The sequence below is a fragment of the Ictalurus furcatus genome, chromosome 19 (genome assembly GCF_023375685.1).
Source record: "Ictalurus furcatus strain D&B chromosome 19, Billie_1.0, whole genome shotgun sequence".
Taxonomy (NCBI): Eukaryota; Metazoa; Chordata; class Actinopteri; order Siluriformes; family Ictaluridae; genus Ictalurus; species Ictalurus furcatus.
In genome coordinates this window covers 21,632,474-21,657,621 of record NC_071273.1, presented here as the reverse complement: position 1 = coordinate 21,657,621, position 25,148 = coordinate 21,632,474, and the positions used below count along the sequence as shown (strand labels likewise).

At 39.8% G+C, this 25,148-nt stretch overlaps 1 protein-coding gene across 2 annotated transcripts in view; it reads right to left on the bottom strand.

The window, feature by feature from the left end:
• The window catches only part of plxna4 (plexin A4), a 347,014-nt gene that overhangs the window by 14,816 nt on the left and 307,050 nt on the right, over nt 1–25,148 (bottom strand). For both annotated transcript variants that reach the window (XM_053650138.1, XM_053650139.1), the window contains 6 exons: nt 23,821–23,967; nt 22,562–22,721; nt 17,457–17,560; nt 11,423–11,522; nt 8,275–8,465; nt 2,398–2,567 (listed from right to left, as the gene is read on the bottom strand). In XM_053650138.1, coding sequence (XP_053506113.1) covers nt 2,398–2,567; nt 8,275–8,465; nt 11,423–11,522; nt 17,457–17,560; nt 22,562–22,721; nt 23,821–23,967 — 872 coding nt within the window. The remainder of the gene's footprint in view (nt 1–2,397; nt 2,568–8,274; nt 8,466–11,422; nt 11,523–17,456; nt 17,561–22,561; nt 22,722–23,820; nt 23,968–25,148) is intronic.

Here is a 25,148-nt window from a genome sequence, read left to right as displayed (position 1 = left end):
CATAGTAGTCCAATTGTTTACCCCCCTCCCACCCTCCCCACCCCTTTCAGTGCCATGGGCTACTGAGGCGGTTATGCTGGTTCAACCATGTGGCTGCGATCCTTCAAATGTTTCCATAACCTTAGGACAAAATGAAGAAGACCTTTTGCAGAAATGTAATTTATAGCCTTGACATTTAGTGCATGAGGTTCCATAAATGTTCCTACATCCTTCATTTTTCATCTTCAGTGAGCGCTTTATCCTGGTCATGGTCGCTGTGGATTTGGAGACTATCCTGGAAACACTGGGTGCAATACACGCTGGATGGGACACACACACACACACACACACACACACACACACACACACGCACACGCACGCACACATTCACACACTCATTCACACCTAGGGACAGTTTAGAGTCATCAATCCACCTACTGGCATGTTTTTGGGAGAACATCTGCAGAAAACCCAGACAACCCAGAGGAAACCCAGATGGACACGGGACGAACGTGCAAAACATCCACGCAGTTACCCGAAACTAAATGTATGTGAATCCTGCTGTTTTGTTCTTCTTTTCAAGACATTTCTAAAAGTATTTTTGCTTTATGTATGTACAGGATGCACGTACATTTTATTTAGTCGATTCTGTTGTTACGTTTACTTTGAAATATTCATGAATTGGCGGTACATTTTCCTGTCTTTCCAAATCTATTGGGGTGTGCAAACTTTTGCGCTCACCTATAAAGCACTATACCTATGAGTACAAAAGTTTGCACACCCGAGTAGAGTTTGACTGGGAACCAGGAACATGTATAAATATTATTATTATTATTTTTGAAAGAATTTCATGTTAAAAACGAACTGTACGTACAGTATATCTTGCACATATAGACAGTATGTTCAAAACCTACTGGGGCGCACAAACTTTTGCACTTACCTGTGCTGTAGAGTACTATACTTATGAGTACAAAAGTTTGCACACCCCTGTAGAGTTTGAATGGGTAGCAGGAAAAAAAAAACAATTTTTAACAAGGATTTCATGTTAAAAACGAACTGTACGTACAGTATACTCATGAGTGCAAAAGTTTGCGCACCCCGATGGATTTTGAACAGAAAACAAATTGTACACATGACCTGTACTTCGTTTCTAAGAATATTTCGTGTTAAAAACAAGCCGTATGTATAGTGTGCATTCATTCAAAATCCATTGGGGTGTCTAAACTTTTGCACTCATCTGCTGCGAGAGTACTATAAGCTATTATTATGGTATAACGGCACATCACCTATAGTTAAGTTCTGCACTGTATAACTGCTAAATCTAGTTTAATAGTTTTCATGGAAGAAGGATCTCTCACTGCAGCAGACTTCTAACCGGTTAGAGCCGGTCTAACCCATAGGCTCAGCAGTCCACCTAAAAATATTAGGTTTATTAATTATACACAAATGGCCGTTCAGCTTTAGGGAAATGAGTGCATACAAACTAACTAGCTTGCACCGACTGTTAGTCACGTTAGCGGTTTTTTGGGGCGAAATCTTGTCTTTAATAGCCTGGAAGACAGCAGCATATTTCACTCTGAAGACGAAAACAGGCTGAGTCTGTTGTTTTGCAGTACCTAAAGATGGAGCTCTTTTCTCCGCCCACTGCGAGAGACATTAGATGTCAGCAAAAAAAACAAACGCGGCACGGCAGGAATATCGGTCTTGGTAAAGAGACACGCTCCGACGCACAATATATATATATATATATAAAAAAAAAAGCAATGACGCAGCGGAAGCATTCGGCTGATGCGCACAATGGGTGTTTGTAAGAAATATTTTTTTTAAAAATGACTATTAATCATTTTGTCTTTTTTTCCCCCTCTTCCTTTTTTGTAGGAATGATTCCATTAACGGCTAATCTAGACGCGGTTAGGATGCTCAGAAATGAGGCAATGAAAGAGAGATGGGGGGGGAAAAAGTAGGGCCATAAAACTGAGTAAACAGACTTGATCATGCTCCCTGCTGTCCGGTCTACACATCGACGTTAAACCGTGATGGTCCTGAGAGTGAGGCAGCCATGAGCGACGCATGATGGTAGAGGAGGATAAAGGTTAAATAAGGATTACTCTTACACCCTATCTCCTTTTTCTATCCATCCATCCATCCATCCAATCCTGTTTTTTCTCTCTGTAAATGTTTGCTCACACTCTCACTCTAGACCAATCGAAATAAACCGATAGGGTGAAATTAATTTCAAGCCAGACCTTATCGATTTGCTGCTCGCACGTCGTCATAGCGACGCCCGCGCTCACAGATGCATCATTGACAACAGTGATGTGGTGTTGAGAGCCATGTTTTGTTTTGTTTTTGGGGGACTGAATATGCCTTAATGAAGCTGTGCCTTAATGAATGTGATATTCATGTGTGGACTCTGACCAGTTGCTCTTCCATGTGTGCCGGACGTGAGGGTCGTGGATGCCGTGCTTGTCGGCTTGCTCGTCCAGGAAGTCGAACATGTACTTTATGGCGAGGGGGAGGGCGCTTCCTCTGTGTGCCGTGCTGAAGATGGTCTCAAACAGGTCGTCCACAAACTTCTGCAGCGTGCCCTGTGAAGCCACGGGAAATAAAAAAAAACAGAAATGGAAGAGCATAAGACGCATGCACTTTTATTAAATCATCAGCTCACTCATTTAAATCAATAATCTTTTTTTTTCCCTGTATTTTAATGAATTATCCTCTAGTACACAAAAGCAGCACATTTGTACCTTTACACAACTTGTGATAAACCTCGGCCTCCTCAAAACCTAATCGGAATCGACATTTTTCCCTTTTATTAGTTTATTTTTGCATTATAAATGATCAGAATTGCATTCTATAATATGTTTTATTACTCATGATAAAAAAAACGTTATAATTCTTCTAAGACATTTTATGACTCCTGCATTCACAATGCTTTCTACAAGCATTATAATGTGTTATACATTCTATGTAGTATATACAATACCTTGCATAAGCCTGTATAAAGGCCTATTAGTATTTAAAGTTACATACAGAGCGCTGCAATTCTATAATAAGCCTTATGACAGGTTATTACAGGTTTTAACTACAAGTGCAAAAGTTTGCACCCCCCTAATCCTAACCCAACCCCCTCTATGAACTTGACAAACTTATAAGCCGACATTATGAAAGTTTCATGCATGAAAATATAACCACTTATATCCGATTCATAATGAATTATGAGAATAGTATTCATGGGATGTTTTTACCAATTCTTGTATTATAAAGTGTATAAAGCGTAACCTGATATTATGCAAGTGTTATGCATGTAGATTTACCTACTTATGCTTAATTTATAATGCATTATGAATGCAGAAATCATACAAAGTTTTACCAAATGTTTTTTGTTTTTTAAAACCCAGATATTATAACGTGTTATGTAACCTAATATTATGAAAGTGTTATGCTTGTAACTATAACTACTTGCATCCAATTTATAGTGCGTTATGATTAGCGGACTCATAGGACGTTTTAAAAAATCTTGTAAATCTTACAAAGTTTTTTGTAACCTGACACTGTGAAAGTGTTATGCATGTAACTAGAGACTGCCCGATAATCATTTTTTACTGATATTTTCCCTGATATTTAAGCATTTTTCCATAACCGGATATCGGTTTTGTAGTATCGGATCCACCGATAAATGGCGCCATCTTGTGGGCGTTTTGAGAACTGCACGCAGCACTGCATCTGAGGGGAGACGGCGTCAACAACGGTAAAACTAAGTATACTTGCTTTGCTTTAATTGATAAACTTTATTTAACATAACAGCAATTAATGCACAAATGAGACGTGTTACATAAACAGTTGATATGTAGTTTAAGCAGCTTGGCGCTAAGAAATAGAGAAACTCATGCAGTCACGTAATCTGTTTACCTCATCGAAGCTTTTATTTAAAAAAAAAAAAAAAAAGACACTTCGGTAACAGTGCACTTTATTTGTTTCTTTTTTGCACTCTATCAGACCCCTCTATTTACTGATGTATAAATAAGAATTGTTTTGTTTTGTTTTGGATGCAAGGAGGAAGTGAAATCGAGAAGATTGTTATAAATAAAACGGTCTGTTCAGTTCAGTGGTGTTGTTATCATTGTGTCAGAAACTGAAGTAAAACAATAAATAAATATCGGTTCTGCAGATCGGTTATCGCGCACATAAACATGCAAGTAATCGGTATCGGTATCAGTTATAAAAATAAATCAATATCGGTCGATCGCTACATGTAACTATATATACATACAGCGCAATTAATAATGAATTATAAATACAGGATTGAGACGAAGTTTTCTATGAACAGAGAATTTTGAAATGCTATGTAACCTGACACTACGTCCCATTTATAATGCATTATGAATACAGACTTCATAGGAGTTATTACGATTGTTCTTCATATTATTATTATTATTATTATTATTATTATTATTATTATTATTATCATTAGATGTATTGATGTCAGTGTATCCAGTGCTATGACTGTGAAATCACTCCTTTTTTTTTTGCACATCATGTTTAATATCATCTGGGGACAGGTGGCAAATCTGCCTAAGCCTCTTTATGCAGCTGGATCACAGCCCACGGCGCACCAATGACCTGTAATTTCATTTAATGTTGTCAACTTTAAGGACACGAGAAGTAGATGGGAATCTAATCCACTTACGTGAACTGATAGGACGTGAAGCAGCGACAGAGAGGAAAACCAGAGAGATATAGTAAAAGAGGATGGGACGGGGAGGGGAGATAGTGAAAGTGAAAAAAAAAAGAGAGGAAATCAGAAAGCTTAGCTTATGAGTTCTCAAAATCCTATTTTGCTTGAGAGGGTACTGGGAATAAGCCCAAAAAAAACCTGTTAGCTGACAATCTCAGCAGTAATTCTGCTGTGTCCCACATTCCTGACAGCTTATCTTTTCCCTACGAAGACGAAAATACATATTTCCCGCTTGCCACGTTAAGGGTTCTGACAGATGTCGTCCCGTGTGACGGCTGACATCATCATTACTCGACGGGGAACCGGGGTCGGCTATTTACTGCCGTTTTAAAGATGTGCACGCTTTAAAAAAAAAAAAAAAAAAAAGAGCATGCTAATCAGAGCCGAGCAGGCTGACGTGATAAAGCAACCTGGTGGGTATTTTCTTTCTTTCTTTTCAATTAGAAGGTTTAAATACATGCAGAGAAGTAAAAAGCTGGAGAAAAAGTGAGGGACACTCACAGTAGGGGACGGATTAAACAGGTAGGGAGTGAATAAAAAAAAAAAAACAGTGAGGGAAGCCTTAAGCGAGCGATATTAACCCTTGCTGCGTCTTTTATTTCTTTCGAATACGGAGACAGTAAAGGGGCGAGTATGACGTGCTGGTGGAAGATTGAAGGTGTTTACTGGAGATGCAAAAAAAGGAAACAGTCAATTACAGCACTGTCATACCAATCATTTTTCACTAAGAGAACTGGCGGCATAATAAACTTGTTATTAAACAAAAAACAATCCATCTGAGCGATGACACACGGCCCACACACTGGGCAGGGAATCAGGCAGGCGCTGGTGATTTGTCTGGCATTCGTAGAAATGTATGTGTTGGATGTGTTTGAGCTTCTCGTAGGTGCTTATTGGCACACAGAACACAAGAATGACAGATGATGGAGCCTTACACACACACACACACACACACACATACACACACACGTGCGCTCACACATTCCCATGTACATATGAAGAGATTTGTCATAGCAAAAAAAACCCCCCACCTCTTTCTGCTTCTTGTATATAATCAATCAGAAGTGTTAGAAATAAAAATGATTTGTTGTTACAAATTATGTTCTAGTAGCTCGCATCCTTTAGATTTAATACAAACTTGGGAACCACAATTAGGAGAAGATATACATTAAAGAGCAGGATCGGTGATGGCTAGTCGTGATATTAGCCGCGAGGCTAATGTGTAAGGTAGCTCAACAATGACGCTGTTATAATATGTGTTGAGGAACGTATTATGTCATCAGGTGTTGTTGACTGTATAATAAGAACGATGGGACAAAACTTTTACACACCCGCATCGACACACTTAAAGACAGCTCGGCATCCGCGTTCGCAATTTCTGTTAAGAAGTTAAGAGTTGCCTCCGAATACCAAACATGAAACAGAAATGCTGGAAGCGTTTCATTCAGATTAAAAAAAACAACAAACACTACAGTTACGTTCGGCCTTCTGTCCGGTTGTGTATTTATACTCTATTTACGTTTAGTTTCTCTTCCAAAGGCATTTTGAAGGAAAAAAAAAAAGAAAGAAAAAAAAAAGCCCTGCTAGTGTAAATAATCCACCTTTTTCACGTGTGCTTTCTCAATCAGCACTGATAATGTGTCTGAAAAATATCCACACCAAAACGAGATCAAATCTATTCAATTCATCCATCCATGCATCTTCTATACCACTTATCCTCTTCAGGGTCACGGGGAAACCTGGAGCATATCCCAGGGAGCATCGGGCACAAGGCGGGGTACACCCTGGACAGGGTGACAATCCATCGCGGGTCTATTCAATTAAATTCAATTTTATTTGTGTAGCGCGTTTAACAATGGACATTGTCTCAAAGCAGCTTTACAGAAACATATAAACACAGGATACAGATTTTAAGTGTGTGAGTTTATCCCTATTGAGCGAGCCGGTGGTGACGGTGGTGAGGAAAAAACTCCCTACGATGATATGAGGAAGAAACCTTGAGAGGAACCGGACTCAGAAGGAAACCGGTCCTCATCTGGGTAACAACGGATAGTGTAAAAGTAAAAGAAAGTTCATTATGGTTTGTATATGAAGTCTGTTTGGTGAACTAGTCCACTGTTCACTAAAGGAGACCTGAGTGTAAAACTGCATGTGGTAATTGCAGTCCCAAGGCCATCGCAGCAACCGTAGTCCCAGCAACCACAGCGAGAATGTCCATGTGGAACTGAGGTACAAAACCATTTCCATGGTACTTCAAGCGGTACCATCCTCAGCACTCTAAAGGGTGTGTCACTGTGACACAAATCCTTTGTGCTATGTACTTTTATACAGACATCCAGTTTGACTTCCTGGTTCTGTCTCCTCTTCTGATTTAGATTCGCACTCATTACAATCTCTCATGACATTTAATTATTTCCGAATATATACAACGTCCCTTTTTCCCCCAATCGGATTTTCCTGTTCACGCAATCCATCGACCTCTGTCTGTTTGCTGACTACTGACTTACTCCTGCTTTGCATTTTTGGATTTCGCTATTCAACATTTTACTCCCGACTACATCGTGACATCATCAGACACGAGCGTCACTGATAGTCTACCTGAATCTACAGTCTGGGCTAGAAAGACATCAGCCCCAGAAATCGCTTCTTGCTTCTTCATACCATTCTGTGCATTTTTCTTACAACCATTGGTGGTGGTAATATGGTAAATGGTCTGCACTTATATAGCGCTTTTTTTTTTTAAACCTTAGCGGTTGTACAAAGCGCTTTACACTGGTTCTCATTCACCCATTCACACACTCACACACCAATCTCTGCAGAGCTGCCATGCAAGGCGCTAACTTGCCATCGGGAGCAACTTGGGGTTCAATGTGGTTCAACTTGGGGTTCAGTGCAAAGGTGCATACACTTCGGCGTGTGGAGACACGTGGGCCGGGAATCGAACCTCCAACCCTACGATTAGTCGACAACCTGCTCTACCACCTGATCCACAGCCGCCCTAAGGTATTGTGCTTGGATCCAGAAAAATCCATCTCATTCTTCTCAGGACATTTGTTAACAGCAAAAACCTGACATGGATGACAAAAAAAAAACCTTACACTGATGTTTTGATGATCATCACTACGAGGCTTAGTCCTGCTTGGTCATTTATAGCAGACAGTCCTGAATGAGATTAACGTCCCTGGTTCAATTTACAACAGAACTACAGTGTATAATTTCATGATTCATTCTCTTGCAGGTAATTGTGACCCAGGTTGTATAACTAAAAATAACAAATTGGCAGAAGTCATAGTGTACGTTTGGAACAAATAATCACAACTAAACGATCCATATCTCTCCAGCTGAGGCTGTTTGAGGCACAGAGATACAATTTATCCTTCGCCAGTACAGTATCTTGTATATTTTGTCAGTACGAAATAGCTTTTGTGATGATCGTTGACGAAAACGATCAGTGAATAACCCATTTAACCGTATGAGAGAAAATATGGGGTGCTAAACAAGTGCATTTTATTGATCCTTTGCATCTTTCAGGGCCTGATGTGGAGTAACAAGCTCACCTTGGTAGCCAGCAGTCTGGTCAGGTAAATCTCGGAGACCATCTTGCTGCCTCGGTCACCCTCCTTCTGGTCTCCGTGCTCGTGGTTCTTCACCAGGTGCCAAACTTTGACTCCACTTTCCAGGTCAGGTGTGATCATGGGTGTACGAGAGCGCAGGCTGTCTGGGCTGCCTGTGTATTTGATCATGTTTTCTGGAGGAAAGAAAAAAAGTGAGATTAAAAAAAGATCCCAGGTGGTGATCACCAGAGGGTCATCAACCTGGGTGCTTGGTGGTTTGAATCCGGGCCTATCTTCACACACTGGGATGAAGATTGGATATGAATGTTTTAGCACGTACGGCTAGTTAATTTTTCATTACGTCTCCGATGCTCGCCCTGGCCGACAGAACAGGTGTCGAGGCAGATGAAATTTTTATGGCTCCACCAGCGGCAGGGGTGAGCATGACATTTAAAAAGAAGAAAAAAAAAAAAAAACAGGCAGGGAGGTCAGGGAATGTTTACGCAGCGTGAAAAGAACTGATCAGCAAAAACGCCTGATCTGGTAAAGAAAAAAAACCCCCACACACATACACACACATACACATGGAGCTTTCACTGTGTTAGATGCAGCAGAAATCAATTTCTCTAGAGAGAGAACAATTCTGCTGAGAGACAGCAAAACTGTTCCTGACCAGCGGAGGGAAAAGACAAAGAAACGGAAAAAGAAAGAAAAGAAAGATGGAGGACAATCAGGACACACAGAAAAGAAGGACAGGATGTGTATGTAGATAAGGGGACTGACAGTTTTGGAACAGGATAAAAAAAAATTACCATAAATTCCATCAGCTCTATAGTGTTTTCACATTTAAAACCCAGGACGTTATTGGTATAATTTACTGGTGAGCATCTTAAGACTGAGGTCTGGCATGCAGAGCACTCTTCAGCATAGCGGGTTTGGGTTTTTGTAGACTGTAATGTGCACATACAGTAGTTGAATTACAGGTTTGCACTGTGGGTAAATTATTAATACCCTCACTTGTGTATTAGGTTCTCACAGCCTGATAATGCTAAGAACAGGGGATCTGCAGGTCCTTAAATTTATTTATGTGTCTGAAATACATATTACAAATGAAAATTAAGGGACTACACTTAGATATGGTATGGTATGATATACTGTAGTATAGTATAGTACAGCATAGTTCAATATAATAGAGCACAGCACAGTATAGCACAGTATAATATAGCACAGCACAGTATAGTGTAGTGTAGTGTAGTGTAGTATAGTATAGTATAGTATAGTGTAGCATTGCAGATCATGGTTTAGTGTAGCATGGTATAGTATAGTGTAGTATACTATAGTGTAGCATTGCAGATCATGGTTTAGTGTAGCATGGTATAGTATAGTATAGTATAGTATAGTATAGTGTAGCACACCATGTGTATAGTATAGTACTGTACAGATTTTTTAAGAACCTGCAGACCCTGTGTAAAATCTGGTATATTATAGTGTAATATAGTATACTATAGCATGGTATAGTACAGTATAGTATAGTATACTATAGCATGGTATAGTACAGTACAGTATAGTACAGTACAGTATAGTATAGTATAGTATAGTATACTATAGCATGGTATAGTATAGTATAGCACGGTATAGTACAGTATAGTATAGTATAGCATGTATAGTATAGTATAGCATGGTATAGTACAGTATAGCAGAGTATAGTATAGTATAGCACGGTATAGTACAGTATAGTATACTATAGCACGGTATAGTACAGTATAGTATGCTATAGCACGGTATAGTACAGTATAGTATGCTATAGCACGGTATAGTACAGTATAGTACAGTATAGTATGCTATAGCATGGTATAGTACAGTATAGTACAGTATAGTATAGTATAGCATGGTATAGTACAGTATAGCACAGTATAGTATACTATAGTATGGTATAGTACAGTATAGTATAGTATAGCATGGTATAGTACAGTATAGTGTACTATAGGACGGTATAGTACAGTATAGTGTACTATAGCATGGTATGTTACAGTATAGTATACTATAGCACAGTATAGTACAGTATGGTATAGTACAGTATAGTATACTATAGCATGGTATAGTACAGTATAGTATAGTAAAATGTTATAACATAGTATAGTATGACATAGTATAGGCCTTTAATTATAATATATAAAATGTAATTTCAGACAAATTAAGATTTTCAAGAACCTGCAAACCCTGTGTATAGTATGGTATGGTATAGTATTGCATAGTCCTTTAACCTTAGTAAAACTTAGTAACATTTCATTGCTCTAAGCTTTATCAGGCTCTGTGAGAACCAAGTGAGCTTTTTAATAAGGTTATTAATAATTCAACCAAATTGCAACACTGTAATGCAGCTCTATGCACCTTGAACATTCTACAAATCCCCGAACACCGAAGACCGCTCTGCATGCCAGACCTCAGTCTTCAGACGCTCGCCGGTAAATTACACGCTGGAGTTTGGATGCCGAGAGGAAGGCAGCATAATGAGCTCATGTCTTTCCTCTTGGTTCTCTGTCTTTTGTCCTCTGTTAGTTCAAAGAGCATCTCCAGTTCAGCTCATTTGAAAAAAGCTCCCTTTCGTTTGAAATTAATTCTAAAAAGGTACTAAAAAGATGTGTGGCATCCACTCTCTCACTTTCCCATCTCACCCCCTGGGACGTGTCTGCCACACACACAGCCTTTCTCCCTTCATTTAGGGCTAATTTGGAGCCGAAGTGAAAGACTATGGAGATGAGACGTTGTTAATGCTCTATTTGATGTGTGTTGGAGAGTGCTCGCGCTGCCCCGGCCCTTTGATCTACTACTTTATCGGATCCAATAGCATGCTGGGCGATATGAGTCGGACCGCCACGTCTCAGGAGGGAAGTCAAGTGCAAAGAGACTCATTTTTCTCCTCCGTCCGCTGTTGTGTGAAGGCGACTCTCTTCATGTAAAGCCCTCTCAGGTTCTTGCCTTTCTGGCCAGTTATTGATGAGACATGCTTTTCATTTCACTCAGTCTGCTCTTACCTTTCTATGAAAGTGGTCCCTTTTTTAAAAAAAAATCCTCACGCAGTCAGACACATACATGCACTGTCAGACATAAATCGGTCACATATTTCTCAAATCACAAGCAAGATGCCTACCGTATTTGCTAGCAGATGTCCTGGAGACAGTGGAGTTGTTAACAGAGTTGTACGCAGTGACCTGCTTTGGTACGAGGGCCACCAGTGCGTTATCAGATACCTGCAGAAGTGTAAAACAATTAGCACTTATTACATTTTTAATTATAAAAAAAAATTGACACACCATACCTTTTTTATCCATTTATATTTACATTTTAATATGGACTCACAAAGGAAGTTTCTGTTATTGCTTATGTTATCATTTATATCACAAAAAGCACTATCTATCCTGTGGCGAAAAACTTCAAATGACTTCTTTACTTCTGACTGTTACCAAGAGGTCGCACTGGAGACTCCTTCTATTAGAACATCAAATAAATCTTCTTACACATCAACAATGAAACATTTTGTTGGCGCGCTTTTTAGAATCCGTTTGTTATTAGTCTTAGATTATGTGGCGCATCTGCCGTACTAGTCCCTGTGAATGAGCTGTTGCTATAGAAATGATTTGCATTAATACAAACCCGTCATTTGCAGCTGCACTACTGTCAGAACTGATTTTATAGTAAATTAATCAACACATTCTGACCAATCAGATTTGAGAATTCAATAGCACTGGGGTATAAAATAATATATAATATAATATAATATAATATAATATAATATAATATATGCTATAAGTTAAAATGAGAATTCATTCTATATGGAAGAACATTATCAAACCTTCCTTATAATGTTTTTTTTTTAGAATATAAAATTGCCTTTGTGAAACTACAGACTCTCCTGCTCCCAATTCAATAATGGATTTTTCAGATCTAACCACTCAGGCAATGCAACTTTATGAAACAGCCTTGACCAACCAGACAAATGGATTCAATCAGCACACAGACAGGGGATTTTCCATCCCAATGAGTTTTCCCTGTCTCAGCACAATCTGGCAACCCAACGTCTGACACACTTACAGGGTTAATTAAGGTGATCGTCTCTGAAGCGCTGGTGAATACATGAGAGCTGGGCTTCGGAGACAATTACCGCATTATTATATCTATCCGGAATCTAACCAGAGAGTTATAACCGCTGTTCATTACACAGATAATGTGAAATATAAGAGGGAGGGCCGGAGAGAAAGGAGAGCGGATCTGACCACACAGAGAGCATGACGGGAATGGAAAACCACTTCTCTTGGTAATAGTGAAGCAATTAGAGCCATTAAGTTCATCAGTATCTTAAGCTATTATAAAAATCATCAGGGGAAAGTGAAGTCTTTCTTTTCCTTTCTTTTTTTTTTTTTTTTTCCATCATCGCACATACCGAGCGAGTCTGAGTGCGTGAACTGGCACTTTGGTGAGATTCTCGATTGCTGATAGCATTCAGACTGCTCAGATATAGAAAATGTCAGCAAGAGCTTATATAACACAGTGAGATGTTTCCAGACAGGAAATCAAAGAATTAATGTCAGCGCCTTGGACGGGGCAGGATGTGTCTGACTGGTAAGAGACAGAATTAGAGCTGAAGGCACCCCGCTATTCTTATTCCTATTCGCAGAGAGAGAGAAAAGGAACTGGATTCATGCTGAGTGTAGCTGCAGACCAGTATTCTGAGTCCATATGGAGAATGGTGAAAGTAGGTAACAGTGAATGAATGAATGAATCAATCAATCAATCAAAGAGTGTTTTATATTGTAGTATGTCGTGTAAAACTCAATTTGGTGAGTGGTGAAATCAAGCAATGATGAATGAATGAATGAACGAATGAAAACGGAAGAGTGGCTAATGTAGTATGTTTACTAGAGTTCATCTGAAGAGTAGCGAAAGTAAGAATGAAAGAATAAATGAACGAATTAATTAATTTATGAATGAATGAATGAATGAATGAAAGACATAGTGGCTTATAAAGTAGTATGTGCCCATATGAGCCCATCTGGGGAGTGGGGAAAGTAGGTAACAGTAAACGAATGAATGAATGAATGAATCAAAGTGTTGCTTATATTGTAGTATGTTGTGTAAAATTCAATTTGGTGAGTGGTGAAATCAAGCAATGATGAATGAATGAATGAATGAATGAAAATGGAAGAGTGACTAATGTAGTATGTTTACTGGAGTTCATCTGAAGAGTAGTGAAAGTAAGAATGAAAGAATTAATGAACGAATGAATGAATTAATTTATTAATGAATGACTGAATGAAAGACACAGTGGCTTATAATGTAGTATGTATTATATGAGCCCATCTGGGGAGTGGTGAAAGTAGGTAACAATGAATGAATGAATGAATGAATGAATGAATAAATGAACGAACGAATTAATAAATAAATGAGTGGCTTATATTGTAGTATGTTGTGTAAAACTCAATTTGGTGAGTGGTGAAAACAAGCAATGACGAATGAATGAATGAATAAACGAATGAAAGAAAATGGAAGCGCGGCTAATGTATGAAAGACATAGTGGCTTATAATGTATTATGTATTATATGAGCCCATCTGGGGGAGTGGTGAAAGAAAGAAACAATGGCTGACTAACTGACTGACTGGATGAATGAACGAATGAATGGCTTATAATGAATGATACAGAATGATACAACAAGAAATGCTGAACGAATGAATAAATGAATGAACGAGTGGTGTATAATGCAGCATGTATAAGCAGGAGCTGTAGAGTGGTGAAAGTCAAAAACGTGTAATAAATGAAGTGAATTAAGGCATGAATGAATGAATGAACAGGTTATAATGTAGTAAGCAGTATCAGAGTAGTGAAAGTGAGAACCAATGAATGAATGAATGAATGAACAAAGGTGTAGCTTCTAATGTAATACACTGTATCAGAGTTCATAAAGAGTAGAACGTAAGAAATGACTAAATGAACGAATGAATGAATGAATGAATTAGCAGCTTATAGGATAGTATCAGAGTCCACAGGGGGAATAAATGAACAAATTATTCATGGAAAGAGCAGATTGTAATGCAGTATGCAGTCTCTATGAATGAATGAATGAATGAAAAAAACAAATGAACGAGTGAGCGTTTTAATGAGCGATACTGTCAGAAATGCTGAATAGCATAAATGAATGAATGAATGAATGAACCAATGCTTATATTGTAGTATGTAGCAGTAGTGTGAGAGTCTAGCTGGAGAGTGGTGAAAGTAAGAAATGTGGAATGAATGAATGAATGAAAGAGTAGTGAATGTTGTAGCAGGTGCAATTTGAGAGCTACGCTGACTGCAAAAGTCTTTGGTAGTCAATTTTGTGTGGTGTGTGTCTATGTGTGTGTGTGTGTGTATGAAGGATAAAACACTCTCCTCACCTGAAAATAAATTAACTTCTGTCTTCATTATCTCATCTCCAATTCCAATCACCTCCTAATCTAGCCTCCAGTCCTCCACCCGCATACCCACACGCCACCCATGTGACATTTAATTTGAGAACGTCGCAGACCTCTATCTCTCTTTCTTTCTCTCTCTCGCTCACTTTTGGAAAGCTCATTTGTGGGGCGGCAGGCTAGCCTAGTAAATTATTTACACCGTAATGAAGCATGTGCCTGTCACCTGTCCTCCAGACAGACAGATAAAAAAAAGAATGTTTCGATGATATGATATAAACAGTGTGTGTGTGTGTGTGTGTGTGTGAGATAGATAGCTGATTGGCACTTCAGATGGCAATTCAGGACATGGATTTTGTCTTTCCACGTTTCCCGATTCCCCCCTGTGCACTATTCATAGGATCTGTCAATCAAACTCAAGTCTGATCCTGTGACCAGGAAGTGATTCGGTTGTTTAGTCTATTACAAGGTCACCGAGGTGAACAGGGTCAAGGTTGTTAAGAGAAAATCCGATCGAAACACTATGAATGTTAAACGAACGGATTCGCCCCGTTCTCTTATCTCTCAAGCGGCCTAAATTGGACAAACGACGTCTCCTGGAGAAAAACATATGAGAAGGAAAGCAAGCATCAACTCCATCAGTGTGATAATGGAATGATACGAGAACGACAGAAAAAGAGAGGAGTAAAAAGATAAGCTGTCAGCATTTCACGGTGTCCTTGTACCATTAGAACTTGTTAGACGCTGCTTTAAATCCTCAAAGCTGTTAATATTTAAACGTTCAGTCATCCATTAACTTGATCAAATCCAATGGAATTATGGAATAAAACATTTGGGGGATGTGCTGATGTTGGACAATAATCAACGAGCGGGTGGTGTGATGTGGCAAGGATTTACTCCTACCACCTGGTTATTTTCCAACAACGCGATGTCACAACAGCGATTTTCCAATGTTAACAATTTTTTGTTACTTTTTTTTTAAAAATCCATTTCTAGTTACATTGCATGTCGTAGAACATCTGCAAAACAAGTTAGTTCCCTCACCAGGCGCACTAATTTTCTCCGTCTTGAAATCAATAAAGCTCGTCAAAAAAGGAAAGTGCAAACTCCGCCGTCTTGAAGACTTTCGTGTGGTGGAAAGTTTACAGATCCACCTCTAGCTGTTACCAAGCACTGACAGTGGAGACTCCTTCCCACATTTACACTTCTTTTAAAAAAAAAGAAAAAGAAAAAAAAAAGCCATTCATATGGAGGGCCCATCGTACAAGTGAGCTGTTGCTATAGAAACAATAACGTATTCGAACGATCGCATTTGCAGCTGCAAAACTGTCAGAGCTGATTTTAAGGAAAACGATTCGACAGCTTCGGACCAATCGGAATCGAGAATTTAACAGCGCTGTCGTACAAACTGTAATATCGGTTGCCTACACCTACCGAGAATCAATACGAGCCTTGATATCCGAGTGAGGGATTTCTTTAAATAGAAACCACACACACACACACACACACACACACACAGAGACAGAGAGCGGGAGAGAGAGACACACAGAGAGAGAGACACAAAGAGAGAGACACACACAACGAGAGAGAAACACAGAGAGACACACACACACACACACAGAGACAGAGAGAGGGACGGAGAGAGAGAGAGAGAGAGAGAGAGAGAGAGAGAGAGAGAGAGAGAGAGGTTGTGGCACTCATATGAATGAGTTTATTTCCAAAATGTTTTTTTCTCCACAGTGGACCTGAATGTTCATTGATCACTACATACGCACCATTTACTAACAGGGGCTGATCGCATTATAAGCTAATACCGCATTCTTTTCAAAATGCATTACTCGCTATGTGTGTTTTTAAATGAACTCACACACAAAAAACAAACAAACATGTGCCCAAGAGCTTTATCTAGCTAACATAAGCTAGCCAATTTCTGCATCGAATTTAAAACTTAAAACATTTACAAGTTTGGTTGAGTTTTGTGATCTTTAGCTGACTTTAACATCGACAAACAGTGTGCCTAAATGTAAAGCAACAAAGGAAGAAAGGTTCGGTCTGGCTCTACACATTAATTCAACTATTTATTTACCTACGGTACTTGAAGAAGAAAACTATTGGCACTGGCATTACTGGCTGGTAATTTGTGTATTCCTCAGTCTATCTTGTTACTTATTTTTTATTAGTAAAATTTATAGTTGAAAACAAAACCCGTCTTTCGTGCAATTATCCAATCAGCCAATCAAGTGGCAGCAGCACAAAGCACACAATCATGCAGGTATAGATCAAGAGCTTCCGCCGATGTCCACGTCAAATGTCAGAATGGGGGGGAAAACGTGATCTTAGTGAAAGAGTATTTCAGAAACTGCTAATTTGCTGCAATTTTCCCATTCGGTATCTAGAGTTTACACAGGAAGCACCTTGTTGATGAGAGCGGTCAGAGGAGAATGGTTAGTTTGAGCTGACAGGAAGTCTCACTAAAACTAGAGGCGTACAGGTTCCTAATAAATTGGTGGGTGAGTGTAATAATAAAAAAATAATGTGTGAAAAATACATATAATTAGATAAAACTGCGATTTGCCTTGCAGGCAGACCTACACTCAGAGCTGCTCCTATAGACAATGAATCACCACTTTCTGACCAATCAGTTTTGAGAATTCCACATCGCTGCTCATTATATACTTCTTATAGGATCCAGGTCTGCAGGGATGCTGCATAACAGGAGAAGGTCATATTCAGGGTCGTACCTGGTAATGAGACAGCATGTTGAGCCTCTTCCAGTCACTCTCGATCTTCGTGGTCATGTCCTCGTCCTGCAGGATGATCCGAACCCCTCTGCCCTGACGCCACTCTGCGAAAAAATAATAATAAAGAGAAAACATTCATGAGGATCGCGAGAAGCTGTAAGTATCTCAAGCACATGGATGCATTCTCCTATATTCCTGAATTGAAGCTGTTTCCTGGAAAGTAAACGTCTGTGGAGGCAAAGTCAAAAGAAAAAGACTTCTTCTGTGGAAGGGAAAGATTTAATGATCAGGCTTTCTTCTCGAAAACAGTGTGATTCACACCGAGAGAGAGAGAGAGAGAGAGAGAGAGAGAGATCGAGGTCAAGAGACAGCGAGCGGAGAACAACTGCGAAAGAACGAAAGAGGCAGAAGAAACAAGGCAAAGCGAGAGAGGGAAAGAAATAGGAAAGTGGAAGACAGGTAAATTAATCTCGCTTTCTGCTCTTTGGGCCGTCGTGGCTGCCGGATCGATGGGAGTGATTAGGCTCGGTACAGAAAGCCACTTCCTTTTTCATCTGCAGCAGCCCGAGCCCGACCGGCCCTAATCGACCCACGCTAAGCCTCCTGCCAAGCTCTTATTGCACTTCCACAGCAATTTCTATAGAAACAGAGCAATCGCTTCTCTTCTGTATATCGCTTCTGCTCCAGCTGGCCCCCGGGAGCCCTTCAGAAGGCCTGTGCCTGTGCACCTTCAGATCTGGAAGTAGGTTCTGATGAGAAAAGAGAATCGCAGCCCTGAATGAACTAAATGTGTCCCTCTGCAGCCACAAGAGATGGAGAAGGGTCATCGTTTCCGTCTTTTCGATTCGAATCATGCCACAAATGAACGCGTGATTGTGCTGGGGGCGGAGAGAGATCCCTCTTCACTGCTGCTATCTCTGACTCGATAAACAAAACAGCAATCACTGCGAGAGATGATGAAACATGTCTCTGGGTGATGAGGAGAAGCTTTGCATTCCAAATCATCAGGAGAGAGAGAACGAATAAAAGGTAGATAGAGAGAGAGAGGGAGAGAAAGAGAGTAAAAATTTTCCTATTGTTTTATTCCTCAGCACTGTACATTTCTCAATAAATATGCAAATGAGCCGCTCCAGAGAGGACAAAATAAACAAATGGAACGTTGAGCAGGGATTGAAATAAAGACAGAACGATAGAGAAAGAAAAGAATTTACTCTGAGATTGTCTCGACTGCCAAAACCCAGCCTGGATGGTCTGACACAGAGCAGGAAGAAGGAAAAAGGATAAGAACCGACAGCCCGTGAAAGTCTCTTTACATTTTTGGGGATGTGAGTAGAGTGTGCACAGCGGCGATTTAATTCAGACCTCAGACTTCTCAAGTTGCATCAGAATGTCTCAGTTACACGAGATTCTGACCCTGAACTTAACCTTTTCTAGCAGTGCACTGGCATTTCATTTCACCGACGGAATGGAAGTCGACTTATAAGACATTTTCGATCAGTGTAAACAAAGGAATCATTTTAGCGCCGCACGTCTGATGTAAGATTAGTCAGGACACCGTTGGGTTTCTGTATGTAGAGTATCGCGACTTTGTGTTTAGCTGCTGGTCTGTCTTTCATGCAATTATCCAATCAGCCAATCATGTCTGTTATAAGATTAGTCAGGACACCGTTGGGTTTCTGTACGTAGAGTATCGCGACTCTGTGTTTAGCTCCTGGTGAGCAGGGGCGATGGAAACGAGGAGGGGTGTGAGCCCCAGGCAGAGCAAACAATTCACACCTATAGATAAAACGGAGAGCACGACTAAAGCTGTAAGCTGCAATGCAAAAAGGCAGATAATAATAGGAATAATCATAGAATTATGTAGAAGTCATATTTTTAAATGAAACCAAATTTGCAGTGATGTAATAAATACTACTAGGAATATTCATGCAGCAATATACTGGCAAAATATAAAAAACTAGACTCCTATTAGATAATCATTTTACTATTTTCATTTGTCTCTTGCTTTTATGTCACATCGTATTACATTTGACAGCAAAGAACAAATTCTATTTCCTTATTAGGACCACATTTTCTATCCCCGCAAGTGCTTGTGGTTAAAGACACAGTGGTCTCAGATACTTCCACCCAAGAAAGGAAGCCGACTCTAAGCGGGTGCGTAACCCGACTCTGAGTACGCATAACTTCCCTGCGTAAATATTAATGTAGCTTTTGTACTTGACTCCGAAAACGGCTCATAGAGTTTAAATACGTACAGGTGTGCTCGAGACAGCACCTGTTTTGCGTATGTGTGCTGTTCTGAGGGAATCTATTCAGGGGCTTGAATCATTTTGAGACTGGAGAAGTTGCATTTTCAGTCGAATTTGGAGAAACCACTTGAAGCATTCGTCGTGTCGAACTATTTCAACTGACTTTGTTTGATTTGTCCGTCGCAAACAGCTGAAAGTCTCCAAATTCTGACAATAAACCTGATTTGCAATGGGGGGGGGGGGGGGGGGGGGGGTGTATCATTCTGATTGCACCTGTATAAAAACGACTAAGAATAGTTTTCACATCTACTTAAAAAGCATCTAAAAAGAAATATTTGAATTTCAATAACATACAGTACTTCTTTAATATGATCGTCACAAGCCAAATAATATTGTTTACATCCGAGCACCAGTCAAAAGCCTGGATCATTTTTTCCCCTCTTGTTATCGTGGCTTCCACAATAAAAACCCCAGCATTACTCCACAGTGGAATATAAATATAGCATTACAGCAAAAAAATGCGAACACGCAAGGTGCCATAAACAGCAAGGCTGATATATTACTCGTTATAAAAACGTGCCACTTACACGCAAGACAACTCGGGGAGATAGAGGATAAAAAAATCAGAAAGGACATGACTAGCTGCTGGGTTGTGATGGACTGTCCTGATTGTAAATTGTGCTACAAGTGGATGGAAAAATGGTATTGCGCAAATCAGTGTGCTTTTCGCCGCCCCCCCCCCCCCCCCCCACTAACTACATCTCTTTCTCTCTGCTGTCAAATCAGCATGTAAAAATAAGTTCCACTACACACTGTACATGAGGGTGTATTTGTGGGCGAGGACACTGCAGATTTGTTCAAAAAAAAAGCCCATTGGAGAGTGAGCAGGAGTCTTTTGTTTTTTTTGTCCTGTCATCCCAGGCCTCAATCAATGCCATTGATTTCTTCACAGTGCAATAAGAATCTTACAGGGGAAAAAACAAACACCAAAAAACAACTGACCATGAAATATGAACTCGCAAGGCTGTGCCAAAGTCATGCTCTACATATCTGTGGACATGAGTCATGATCGAGCACTACATACTACTCTGTGCTCCATTTTAGGGTCTGTTTACGCCTGGTCACTTCATGCGTTTTCTCTGATCGGATAGCTATCCCGTTGTGAAAAGACCAGGTGTAAATGCTTTCCGAAACGCATTCGAGACGGATTTACATCCGATCGCTCAAACCACATCAGGAGGTGGACTGGGACGCGTTCCAGACGAAACCGGACAAGTCTAAACACATCTGGTTGTTGAAATAAAGCATACGTCGGCGCTTTTCTCCTCCCAAACGGAGATGGAGAGGAGTCAGCCTCTCAGCCTGAGTCGTGTCAGCCTGCTCGTTAAATTGCTTTGCAGGCTGACACGATGATAATCGAAGGTCCGGCGCTCCATTCGGAAACTTGTTTGGACAGCCAGTCTCGTTCGGTAAAAGAAGCCAGGACTATATTTTCCCACCGGTGTTGACTCTGGACGAGCTTTCATCCAGGTATCTCGCTGGGTTTTAAAGTTTAGTACTTCCGACAGCGAAAATGTCGCACATAATAAGTGCTAAGTGCGTTTTCGTTTTCTTTTCGCCTGCATTCGCAAACCCAAACAGAGAAAAATAACAACGGCTGGCGTTTCAGTTCATTTTTTTTTTTAACCACTGCCTTTTACCGTATTTCGTTGTTTTATGTATCTAATTCTCATTAAATGATGTCAGTAATGGATTCATGTAACATCTGAAGTACAATAATATCTAACATTCCATTTTTCACTACTATATTCTCATGTCTTTTCTGCTTTATATTTATTCTGAAAAGTGAAAATATCTCGAATATGCTCAAATTCATCAGGTATTTCCTCTTGTAACATTACCATAAACCAAATATTAGATGATCAAACCTATTTCTAGACATTAAAAAAAAAAAAAAATTCAAACTTTATATTTTTGTTATTCTACCGGCAGACGGTTTTCTAGAAATAAACATTTAAAATGAGCAAAATTATCGGCATATAATAGAACAAGTCCATTTCAAGCTTAGAAATGTCTAGAAATAGGTTTATTAATCTTATATCTGGTTTATAGTAAGCTAATAATAGGAAATTCTCGATCAATTTGGCTTTATTCAGGGTATTTCCACTCGTTATTTATTTGCAGTGCAAACGACACATTCAGACTCGAATGAATCAAATAATGCAGATGTTTCTGTTAATTTTCTCCTGTAAATCAAACGTGCCCATGGTTTTTGAAGAATAAGCTGACCAAGCACTCATTTGCTACACTTACAGCTCACTTTACATAACTGGATAATTGGAATGGGAAAATAAAGGGTGCACGATACTATTAATTATTTATCAATTGGCCTCTAATGTCATTTCATACTTGTTTTGAGTGTATTTACAGCCCAAAACATACATTTCATTGTGACATTAAATCCTCATCTGTATGTATTTCCACTGAATCTGGCCTAAAAGTGCTAAATCTCCGTGCCAGAACGCTTCTGATCTATACACCTTTATATATGTGTGTGTGTGTGTGTGTGTGTGTGTGTGTGTTTTTTAGTAACACTTACTTTTCCAGCCTTTTGTTGCCCCGTCCCAACTTTTTGGAGACGTGTTGCGGCCATTAAATTCAAAATGACCTTATTTTTTCCTCAAAATGGTACATTTTCCGCAGTTTAAACATCTGATATGTTTTCTATGTTCTATTGTGAAGAACATATGAGTTTATGAAGTTTGCAAATCATTGCGTTCTGTTTTCATTTACATTTATTTACATTATACACAGCGTCCCAGCTTTTTTGGAATTGGGGTCGTATGTATATTTTACCTAGATCCATGTCCGAGGCTTTCTGGCGGTGGGAATAAGGAACGTTCTTGTAGATGGCATCCAGGATCTTCTCCTTCACTTGGCTGATTGTGTCACAGTTCAGTACTTTCACCTGAATCTCTGGGCTCTTCTCGTTGTCCGGGTGAATGCAATTCACCACCTAGACGACAAAAATAGATGGCCATTAAACGAGGCACGGTGACGAATCATTTCCAAATTAGGTAAAAAAAGAGAAAAAAAAAGAACTGTACTGGAGGTAGACCTTTAAGGATACATTTCTCTCCACATAGATTAACATCCATATTCATAGCCGTGACCCAGTTAAATAATCATGTCAGAGAGAGCTGGTGTGTGTGTGTGTGTGTGTGTGTGTGTGAGACTACTGTGACAGACCGTGAATGAGGCATCATGAGGTGTAATTGTAAGAGTACGAATGTGTAAAAAGGTGTCGGGACACCTCAGGGAGCCGAGACCCTGTTCCGCAATTAACTCAATAATTATCATCCTCTTCCTCGTCATCAGACTCGTCATCCTTCAGGACGACGTTGATGGCGACATGATGACTATCATCATCATCAGACGTAATTACACGGTATGCAGGAAAAGACAATTCCCATGAAGCTAATACTGCGACTCTAACCGTTTATTATTATGGGATGGTAAAGGCGCCTCAATCAGTTACAGTGTACTGAAGGAACGGAACCTTACAGGCCATTATTGAGGTCGATGTATAAGGTCAAACACTGGCGTCTGGAGACTTTCCGTCAGCGAGAGGTGTAACGCAGTGCCGCTCACTGTATCTGTATCTGTTTAGTGCTGCAAATATTTGTATCTGTATTTGGATTTAAACCCAAAGTGGGTGTGGTCTAAATCATTAAAAAAAAAAAAGAATCATTAACAATTACAGTAGCTGTGGCATAAGACTCTCGGTTGTACTGTGTCACAGGCACAGAACGAGACATTGTGATACACATCACCTCGTCACACACACTCGAGTCCCAACAACACGCCTGTCTGTCTATAAGATGTACAGAACATGACAACAGCAGTGACCCCGTGATAAGACGCAGGTTCAGAGGTCACGAGTAGCTGATGTGTTTCCTGTCGGCCATGAAGATCAGTCACCCTGAAGAGCTGGAGGTGGCAGGAAGTGAAACCTCCCCCATTGTACATGTCCCCTCTCCCTTTCTACCATCCCCGCTCTATCTCTCTCTCTCTGTTTTTTCCCCATCCGTGCACTCGCTCTATTTGACTCTCACCAGTGTCTTGTAGTCGATCTGCTGCCTGATGAGCTTGTCCTCGCTGAGAGAGTAGCGCGCCTCCCCTGTGATGGAGTCGATAGGGCCTTTCTCCATCTGCTGCTTGATGGCGCAGAAGAGGGAAAACAGGGGCTCGCCAGCACACTCCTAGAAGAGGAAAAGAGGAAAATAACGGTTCATTTCGGATATGTTGCATCATCGTTTCAAGCCCTTTTGGGAGAAAATTTTTGGGCTCCTTGCCTTTTTTTTTTTTTTTTTTTTTTTTTGCCTCAGCAGAGTGATCTTTCACATCTGTTCTGTTCAAGTAGCAATCAGCAGAACAAAGCCAGACAGCAGCACACGATAAAGCTGTAGCTAATTTACAAAAAAAAAAAAAAAAAAAGCCTAGCATGGATAACAATAAATGAAAGGTAGTGGACTTACCTAATATGGAGGTTTTAGAGACCTTCAATTGCAATGAAATTACTGTCATTCTACTGGGCCACTAGGAAACTACATTATCTAGATTAGACACTATGTAGTGAGCAAATGCAGTTAATCATACCATTCTACTAGGCATATAGGGCACTAGATAATCGCATAAATTGTTTTATACCCTACGTGGTGAGCGCATGAAGTTAATCATATCAGTTTATTAGGCACATAGGGCACTAGATAATCGCATAAATTGTTTTATACCCTACGTAGTGAGCATACGAAGTTAATTACATCTTTCTACTAGGCATATAGGGCACTAGATAATCGCATAAATTGTTTTATACCCCATCACTTCATATCCACTTAATCATCTCATTCGATTAGGGATGTAATTATGTAATTGCATCAACTGTATACCCTATGTAGTGAGCATACGCACTTAACCATGTCATGTGCATCTAATCACGCCATTCTACTAGGCATTTAGGGCACTACGTAACTGCATTAATTGTATTATATCCTACGTAACGGGCATATGCAGTCTACTAGGCAACTGAGGAACCCGGAATGACGAAACTAGACAAAAAAACTGAAAAATCAAAACATTTTCAACATTACTTTTTCAAAAAGACAGCAACAACATTATGGGAGAGATCCAGCGGGATGGCATTGTGTTAACAAATACTGAGTTTAAAAAAAAAATCTTAACGTGTCTGAAAAATCAGCATCTCGTCCCACTCTGCGATGACGGAACGCTCTGAAAAATTATTTAAAAAAAAAAAAAAAAAAAAAAGACATATTGCACCTTTAAACTGTTTGCTAGCTGCTTAATGACGTGGGAAGGATAAAGGATACAAAGCAGTGGAGAGCTGAGTCGACTGCTGCACTTCACACTCTCACACACGGATAAA